Below are 9,484 nucleotides of genomic sequence, written 5' to 3'. Positions count from 1 at the left end.
CCCCAAATTATTGACTGCAGCAGCTCCGAACCCCAACATATATTTATCCTGCCTCCCAGACGCCCAGCCTGGGTCTTACTTGGACTTGCAGCCATCTCAGGAGTGAAGGGAGGAGGGGAAAATGGAAAGTGGCTGTGCCTGCCTCCAACCCCACCCTCTGGCTGAGAAGGTGCTGAGCTGAATCAGGCCAGGACACTGCCCCACCGTCCGCTCATCAACCCTGAGGGCTTAATCCTAGCCCTGTCACCTGCTGCACACTGGAGGTGGTGGCCTGCCTGAAGGCCAGGCAGCCAAGAGGACAGTCAGTAATAGCAGAGAATGTGCCAGAACCTAGTTTCCTCACGGTCTATGCCTGTTTGTGGCCACAGAGGTAGCTGTTTAGGAAAGGGTTGCGCTCCCTCCACCCAAGTGTGGAGTCCCACAGGTGCGTGGGGACAGAGAAGTTGTGAGAAGCCAGCCTTTCAGTCCAAAGAGCCTCTACCTGCCCCCGCACAGCCGGGACACCAGCCTGCAGCAGCTTTCATCAAAGGATTTTGGGGAGTTGCTGAAGGGGAATCACGTGAGCATACCCAGCCCACTGCCTTCTGCCCCAGCTCTTTGGAGCGATGCCTGTTTCTTCCTGTGTGGCCCCCAGATGACCTGCATCAGAAACAAGTAGGATTCTTGTCGTAAATGCATATTCCCGGGCCTCCCCTTGTACACAAGGAATCCTGAGGCACAAAACCATTTGAGAATTATCCGTGTGGCAGCCAGGAGCCAGGAATTTGGTGTCGCTTCCCTGAGCCCTCAGTTCCTCGTGCTTACGATGGGGGCGTGAAGAATGCACATCCCACAGGGTGGTCTTAGGACTCAGTAAGGCGACCTAATTCTCCAATAGCAGAGCAAAATTGTGGCAAACTGATTCTGCAGATGGAAGCAGCAGATTTTCCATTTCTTTTTCTTTCTTTTCTTTTTTTTTTCTTTTTTCTTTTTTGCCTGCCGTGTAACCTTCGGTGGAGATAGGCTCCTGTGAGAGGCGACCCTGGTTCATGGGTCAAGGCTCTCTCGCTTACCAACCATCTAAACTCAAGCATGTGATATGTGTCCCTATGGGCCTCAGTTTCCACATCTACCAAATGGGAATGCTAAATTGCCCAGTCACCCATCCTGCGGCTGCGATGACTCAGTGCTATACGTTGAGGAAAGCCACGTGATTACGCAGACACGACGCCCCCTCTGGGACTTCCCTGTGCTCCCTGCCCCAACTCCTGCTTTGGAAGCAAAATGAGTAGAGGGAAAAATGGCACCCCAGCCACCCTGTCTCCCTGTCTCAAAATGTGGCCTGCGGAGGGACTCCAGCAGATCCTTGCACACTAGCGATGTAGCAGCACTAGAGCCAAAAGGTGGAAACAACCCAAGCGTCCGTAGACAGACGAACGGATTCACAGCATGTGGTAGATCCAGACAATGGACTATCATTTGGCAATGGAAAGGAACGAGATACTGACACGTGCTACAATGTGAGCGAACCTTGGAAACGTTACGCTGATTGAAAGAAGCCAGACACAAAAGGCTGCATGTGATATGACTCCTTTTTATGAAATGTCCAGGACAGTCAAATCTATAGAGACAGAAAGCCGATCGGTGGTTGTCAGTGGCCCGAGAGAATGAGGTGATTGAGGGGTAACGAGTAAAGGGTACAGTTGTTTCTTTGGGAGATGATACAAATGTGCTAAAATCGACCATAGTGGTGGTTGCGTAACTCTGCAAAGATACTGAAGACTATTCAATGATTCACTCGAAACGGGAGAGTTTTCTGGTATGTGAATTATATCTCAATATAATTACTCAAAAAAAAAGACCTTCTACATGAGAATCACCTGAGATTCTCATTTCAGTTGCATTCCTGGGCCTCCTGAGTCTGAATCTCTGTAGATGGGCCAGGAATCTGAATTTAAATTAGAGCTCCAGGTGATTTGCATATACAGAACTTCCAGAACCATTCCTCTAGGAAGGCGGTCCAGTCGATAACTGTTTCCTTGGCACTGGGGTCTTGCAAGTGTAAACCCAGCCCGTATTAGTCTCCCATCGCTGCTGTAACAAACGACCACAAACCTGGTGGCTTAAAACAACACAAATGTGTTATCTCATAGTTCTGGGGGTCAGAAGTATGAAGCGAGTCTCACTGGGCTAAAACCAAGGTGTCAGCAGGGCTGCGTTCCTTCTGGCGGCTGTAGGGGAGAACCTGTTCTCTTGCCTTTTCCAGCTTCGAGAAGCTGCCTGCATCCCTTGGCTCGTGGCCCCGTCCTCCAATTTAAAGCCAGCAATGGCCTGTAGCGTCTTTCTCACATCATGTCACATCACTCTTGACTCTGACCCTTCTGCCTTCCTCTTTATGTATAGTGACCCTTGCGTTTATGTCGTCCCTCCACCCCTAGATAATCCCAGGTAACCTCCGCATCTCAAGGTCAGCTGATTTGCAACCTTAATTCCTTCTTGCCATGTGACATAACATAGTCACAGGTTCTGGGGACTAGACTGTGGACATCTTTGGGGGCTGTGATTCTGCCTGCCATGCGGTCTGCTGCCTAATGGTGTAAGGTGCCCTCCCCACGTCACAGATGCTGAGCGAATGAACGTGACCCCACCTGGAGTCCCCTACTGGGGCTGTTGCATTGGTGTCTGAGAAGAGGTTCTAGCAGATCCCTCTAAATTCTAATTATCATGGTCTCAGCCCCCACCCCTCTGCAAAGCCTGTACCACGTAAAGCAGTGGTGAAGTTAAAATAGATTTGGGGCTCCTGCCACTTCTTTCTGCTTCTCTGGTGAGTTTGCTTCTCAAATAACGATGCAGAGTTTGAAGCCTATCCAGGGACAAGCTTCCATCTGACCCCTGCGAGTTCCAGTAATAGGTCAGTATTTATATAAATAATAGACAAACATGCGCAGGCCGCCCTCCCCAAGGAGCCCCTGTCTCCTATTTTTAGGCGGCCCATCTTCCCGCCCGTGGAGCTGTGTCCCTCCCTCTGTGGTCTGGGTTGAGATGTAGATGCTGGTGGCTGCAGTGAGAGGGGGGACAGTTATTCTAAAATCCCCTTGCAGGGATCACTCTGCCAATTATTTCCTAAGAAGTGGCACTGGACAGAGGTTCAAGTGTAAGTTCTGTTTATTTGTCTCACCAGGTACTGTGGGGAAGAGAGGGATGAAGAGCTCACAGACAGAGAGAGACAGGCTGGCTGTAAAGTCTGGCTCTTCCTCCAAGGGAGAGAATGAACAGTCGGGGAGGGCGTGTCTATGCCAGCCACTGCACCTTTGCCCAGTCCTCTCTGTAAAATTGGTGTGTGGACCCATCATACAGATGAGGGCACTGAGGTTCAGAACAGCAAAAACTCCCAACCAGGAATGGCAGAGCTGATCTATCTCAGCTCTCAATCTATCTCCCGCAACACCCAAGGTTAGCTTAAAGGATCAGGGTGCCTCAGGTGAGAAAGGAACCTTTTTTAAAAGGTAACTCGAATTCCAAATGCGAATGGGGGATGATTCTTTCATTCACACAAAGGCATGTGAGCCCAGCATAGGGAGCCTGAATGAGCTGAAGAGAAAAACTATCTGTGTCAGAGTCAAGACATGGGTGCGGGGCACCTGCGGGGTTTCCCTCCCTGCCCATATTTTATGAGAGCGTCTCTAATCCTCACTTGTTTGAAGTGGTTTAGGCGTGGTCTTTAAGTCAGAGTAAGCAAGATGGCACCTGGAGTTCCTGTAAATTTCTTGGAGATTAAAAGTGTCTTGTTCCCAGAACGTTGCCAAGCCTTGGGAGTACCCCTAAGCTCAGTGTTTAGAGGGACAGAGGATTGAGCCCGGCGAATGCTAGGAACTGTCATTTACCCAGCCTCTCTCTCCTCTGCACTCTGATTCTGGTTTTACAGCCCATTCTGAGACACTTTATGGGATGGTCTTCCCATCCACAAAATGGGCATGTGCTGAGTGCCTTCCCTCCAGGCTCCTGCAGCAGCCGGTACTGTTGGTGGCCCCTTCACTGAACGTCTGTTCATTGTCCCTTTCCTTCCAGACCGGGATCCCCGAGGTCAGGGACCGACTCCTGCACCGTAGTGTCTGGATTCCTGGCACTCAGCAGTGAGTGAACAAGCGAATGAATGGAGGAACAAATGAACACATGAATTATGACAATAGTCTACCACACTTATCTTGGACCCGCTGGTGTTACACATTCAGGAATTTTGTAAGCCCCAGTTGTTAAATTATTGGTAGCCTGAAATTGACCATGGTGGGTGTATTTATGCCAGGGAAATGGGCAAATGCTACAAATCGGGGCTCCCCTCCCCCCTTTTCAGAGCCTGTTTATCAGTGCTTCCCCATGCCAGGCACTGTTTTAAGCAGTTTACATAAATGAACCCACATTTAATGCTCACAGCCACCATTACCTTTCTGCAGGTGGGGAAACTGAGGCCCCGGTGTGGTTCGGTAGCCTTCCTCGACCTAATATGGGAGACCCGGATAATCACCATCCTCGCCGTCTCTGGGTGCAGCTGCCCATTGTGGCCTCACAGGTACCAGCCTTTCTCAACGTGGCCTCTGTTTTTAATCAGCTCCTCCGGGAGAAGAGACGCAGTTGCCTGGTGACTAAAATGTTTCCCAAGCCTCAGCAAGTCACGCTGTGTGCCAGGAGGATAAAGATCACCACACGGGGAGCCCCTCGTCCGGGGCTCCAAACAACAGATCCAGCCAGCCCCCATGCAAAGCTCCAGCCCGCCTTCGTGACGCCAGCAGAGCCATGGGTAGGATTGAATTAAAGCCATGACGTCCGGGAATAGGCGGCAGCAGGCTCTGTAGGGTGGCAAAGCAGGGGCAGAGGGTGTATGTTCCACCGCACGGCCCCCAAAACTCACAGGTACATCTGTCCACCCAGTATTTGCCTTTGGCCTGTCCCTTGGGGACCACAGGTGGGGACAATCATGGACTCCCCAAAGCTCAGCTTCGGGGGTGACAGTCACCAGGGGCCATTCTGGCTTGAATACTCCACACCTCCGTGTCCCTCGTTTACCCTCCCGCGGGGTCACCTCCGGTGTGTGTCAGTCTCCCCACTTTTCTAGGAGTTCCTTAGGAGGGAAGTGTGGCTCCTGGTTATTCTTGCATGTGGCTCCAGAACCCAGGGACACAGCAGGCCCTCCGTAAATGTGCAGGGAATAAATGAATGAACAAACTCACGGACTGTGCCTTGGCGTCTCCACCTTCCTGCTGCCACAGGGAGCTCCAGATGATTTCTCTAAGCCCTGCCGTCAGGGGTGAATGCCCTGGGTCAGGGCGTCACGCCCCAGCTTCCTCTCTTCCGGCTCCTTGCTGGCTGGTAAAGGTGGCTTGTTTGGCAGGAGACCCAGGAGAGCAGACGGGGCCTTGGGAAGGCTTCTGGAAGAGGTGATAGTTACTTAAGCTCTGAAGAGGAAGCCTGGGTCATAGGAAGAGGGTGGGGAAGGGACAGACCGAGGCAGAAGGAACGGCTGTGGCCAGTGGGGCTTGAGACAGTTGAGACAGGTGATGGCTCCTTTCGCCCTACACACTGGGAAGCCTCTCCTTGGTCACCTGAAGGGCAAAGCAAAGCCACGTGCCCCCTCGCTGTCCACGAGCACCATCCCAGGGCCTTCATCCCCACCCACACGCACCGTCTCTAGCTCTGGGAGCAGCCATGCCAACGGGAGGAGACGCAGGCATGAGAACATCCTTTTCTTTCTCCCCAGCAGAAAGCCCCATCATTGAATCCGTGAATAATATAATAAAATTCCAAGTCAGAATAAAATTGTTCCCAGCAGTCGTGGGCAATTCCCAAGGGGCCTGGGGATCCCCTTTCTGACCTTGAGGCCAGTGTGGGTTTCTAGATTCCTTCTGACCCCAAATGCAGCCTCCAGGTCTGCTTTCCAGTTCATTCAGACCAGCTAGTGCCCGACAGCCAATACGTTCCCAGCTCTGCTTGGTCTTAGCACCACCTAAGGGTGCTTTCAAAATGCAGATTCCAAGTGCTGCCTCAGCTCTCTGAATGCCAACAGAGAGCGTAATAGGCAGCTGGATCTTCAACCAAGAAGGGGATAATTCTGCTGCCCTGGCAGATTTCAGGAGCTTCCTGGTGTCTCCGAAAGGCACCCGCCCTGGAAAGGGCTGTGACCCTTGGCTTGGGCCTATGGTCTGCAGCTGTGGCAAGAAGGGGATAATTCTGCTGCCCTGGCAGATTTCGGGAGCTTCCTGGTGTCTCCGAAAGGCACCCGCCCTAGAAAGGGCTGTGACCCTTGGCCCATTGGGCCTATGGTCTGCAGCTGTGAGCATCCCTTCCCCAGCACCCTGTGAAGCTGATACCGGTGGGCTCACCTAAGCCCTCTGTCAGTGAGCCCTGAAGGACCCTGACCCACCCCAGCACTCTCCAGAGCCTGGTGCCTAGGACTCACTGAATACAGGTGGATCGTCGATGGCCGTGTCACCGAGCACCATGGAGCGCAATGGCCTGGACTTGCGAACTGGAAAGGCTTGACTTTGAGTTTCTTCTCTCGCTCTGTGACCTCTCTGAGAATCAATTCCTCATTTGCAAAGTGGACACGATTCCACAGAGACCACCTTGTGCCGTGTCCCATGCCAGGTCCTTCTGCTGGACATCTCATTATATTATCCTCATTTTCAAGAGTAAGAATCTTGGTCAGACAGGTGGCAGGACTGCCGCCCGCCACCCAGCCTGGCTACAGAACCCAAACCCTTACGCCATCTTAATGCAGAACTTCTCCCATTGACTTTGGGGACCGCCAGCACAGCGACTCTGGCGGTCTGTCTGAAATGCAGCCTCCTGGGTCCTGCCTGGTCAGAATCCCGGGGTGGAACTCTGCTGCTAAAGTTTGAGAACTCCAGCCAGGCCCCCGTGCTGTGTGGCTCAGATGGGCGGGGCTGGCACGTGGGTGTGCCCGCTACATCAGGGTGGGGAGGAGGGCCTTTTCGTGAAATGAGCCAAGCAAAGCACCTGGTGCACATTCAAGGTGGATTCCTATTGTCATGTTACCTTTATTGCTGTTCACCCTAGAGCTAATTAATGCTCACTGGCCTTCGCTGTCCCAGGGGAGTTTCCTTCCTGCGATCTGGGAGGATGTGCGGTGGAACCGGGGTGGGGGTGGGTACGGAAACCTCCTAGGGGTCTGATACCTCCTCTGCTCACACCCCCCCAACTCCGCTCACACCTGCTTCTTTCCAAAGCAGGCGGGGGTGCGGAAGAGGCGAGGCGCGACGAGCACTGCTGGCTGCTGCAGGAACAGGGGAACCCTGGAGGTGGGCTCCTCGGCCCCCTCCCTCCCCACGCCCTTGCGCGCCGTTTCCGGCCCCGGGGCGGGGCGCTCCCCACTCCCCGCAGTGCGCGAAGCCGACGCGCGCTAGGACCGCGGCGCGCCGCCCTCCGCGGCTATAAGAGGCCGTGCTCCGGCCCCACGCGGAACCCGCGGCTCCGACCGGTGCCGGCGTCCCACTCGCGTTGGACCCGAGGCCGGACCCGCCGCTACGCAGCGGACGCCAGCCCAGGGCCTGCGAGGGACGCGCGCCCCAGGGTCGTAGTCGCGGGCACCATGGGCGCTGCCCACTCCGCTTCCGAGGAGGTGCGGGAGCTCGTGGGCAAGACCGGCTGTGAGTATTCCGCGGGGACACGGCGCGGGGACACGGGCGCGGGGTCCCCCAGCCCCCCGCCGCCCTGCCGCTGCTCGCCGCCGCGCAGTGTGACCTTGGGCTAGTAGCTGGCCCTCTCTGCGCCTCAGTCTCCCCTTCCTTCAAATGGGTCCCCGCCGGCCACCTGGCAGGCTCAGGCGCGGAGCCCCCGCGGCGTTGCTGAGTAAGTGCCGCGGCCGCGCAGCCTGGGCGCTCTCGGAGTTGCCGGGGGACCCCCCGGCTTGGGGACCGCGGACCCCGCTGGGAGGGCAGGCGCCGGGACGGGGAGAGCGAGCGCGCGGGGGACGCCCGGCCGGAGCGCGCCCCGCACCTGAAAGTCGTTTGGATTCACGCTGCGCAGGGGGCGGGAAGTTTTGAAGTCCGCGCGAGCTGGGCTTGGGCTTCGTTCTCCCATCTGTGGAGTGGGTGCAGGTGGGCCCCCCCTCCCGGAGTAGCTGCGAGGTCTAAGCGGGGATGCGCCCTCGGCGCACTTCGCAGGAGCCCAGCGACCTTCTTCGAACTGGCCGGGACTCCAGCGACCCGCAGAGGCGGGGCGCACGGGGAGGCCTTACCGCGGGGGCGAGCCGACCGCAGGGACCGTGAAGGGCGGAAGCGCCTGTCTGCCCAAGTCCAGCCGGACAGGGAACTTGACCCTGGGTCCTGACTTCGGGGCTTGAGTGGGGGGCGGGGGAGGGGGGGAAGGTGGTCAGGTTCTGCCACCGGCTGTGAAGAGTGTGGACTGAAGACCGTAGGAGGCCAGGTGAGGTCAATGGAAATGTACAGACGGGGTGTGAAGCCTCTGGGGGGGTCACTTCCTTCCTGGCTGTGTGACCTTGGAGCAGTCACTTTACCTCTCTAAGTCTCGGTTTCCTTCTCTTTGAAACGGGAGTTCTGCTAGTACCTGGTAGATGCTCGAGAAATGGGAGCCGCAGATATTATTTCTGAGTAGGAGCTGGCTCCTGGCACCTGCCTTGAGCTGGGTGCAGACACCAGCATCTGTAGTCAGTCATGAGAAGAAACCAGCCATTGGAGCGTGGGCTGAAAGACGATTCCTCCTGCCCCTCAATCTGAACGCCTCTTTCCAGGGGAACTGGATAGAAATTGCAGAAAGACCTTAACAACTGGAGTGTGTGTGTGCGTGTGCATGTGCGCGTGCGTGTGCATACACACACGCCTACATACACATACATACGTTTATATTTTCCTGTGCACAAATATAGAACTGTCTGCAACTGGAGGCGAAAAAGGTGTGGTGCATGGAACCCTTTTTGTTTAAAAGGGGAATAAGAGTATCTGTTTGTAATTGCTCTGTTTGCATCAATGATTCTGGAGGGACCCACAAGGCAGTAAGAATAATGAAATATGAGGGGGGATTTGGTGGAAGGGGGTAAAGGGGGAGTGAACTTTTCACTGTACACTTTGTTATATTTTCATTCGAACGAATATTTTACTACTTCGAGAAGTTTAATAAAGTCCAGTGCAACCCTCAGGCTAATGTGAGAGAGGAAACAGGAGTCCCCGTGCCCTTGTCTTGGATTTCCCCTTTTTTTCTTTCTTGAGTGCCCTCTCTCTGCCTCTCGCTATCTTGTAATCTGGACGGGTGGAGATGGAGGTTCTTTTTAGCTGGGCTCTCCCCGGGGAGGGTGGGCTGGCCACCAGTCCCCATCTCTCAGGCAGCGGGGAAGGCAGGCAGGCATTCTGGGGGTCGGATAAGAACAGCCCTTTCAGACAGGGGCTGTGCTTGTAAACACAGGCCACTTTTGTTGTAAGACCTTTCGGCTAGTAGCAATCACACTGGAAGAGTTAAAAAGCGTTCTAAAAGTACA

At 54.8% G+C, this 9,484-nt stretch overlaps 1 protein-coding gene and 1 long non-coding RNA gene across 2 annotated transcripts in view; one reads left to right on the top strand and one right to left on the bottom strand.

Moving 5' to 3' along the window:
- Positions 1-3,004: 3,004 nt before the first annotated feature.
- On the bottom strand, positions 3,005-7,284 carry LOC112477231. The gene is made up of 3 exons (XR_003045366.1): positions 6,431-7,284; positions 5,205-5,402; positions 3,005-4,619 (listed from the first exon to the last, which is right to left on the bottom strand). It is a non-coding gene; the product is annotated as an uncharacterized LOC112477231 (long non-coding RNA).
- Positions 7,285-7,389: 105 nt separating this feature from the next.
- TESC (tescalcin) overlaps positions 7,390-9,484 on the top strand; it is a 48,180-nt gene continuing 46,085 nt past the window's right edge. The window contains exon 1 of the mRNA XM_025044554.1: positions 7,390-7,640. Within this exon, the coding sequence (XP_024900322.1) occupies positions 7,583-7,640 (58 nt within the window). The 5' untranslated portion in view covers positions 7,390-7,582. The remainder of the gene's footprint in view (positions 7,641-9,484) is intronic.

This window comes from Pteropus alecto, unplaced genomic scaffold (assembly GCF_000325575.1).
Source record: "Pteropus alecto unplaced genomic scaffold, ASM32557v1 scaffold113, whole genome shotgun sequence".
Classification (NCBI taxonomy): domain Eukaryota; kingdom Metazoa; phylum Chordata; class Mammalia; order Chiroptera; family Pteropodidae; genus Pteropus; species Pteropus alecto.
Note: the sequence above shows the minus strand (reverse complement) of the source record. Positions and strands in the feature narration are given on the sequence as shown.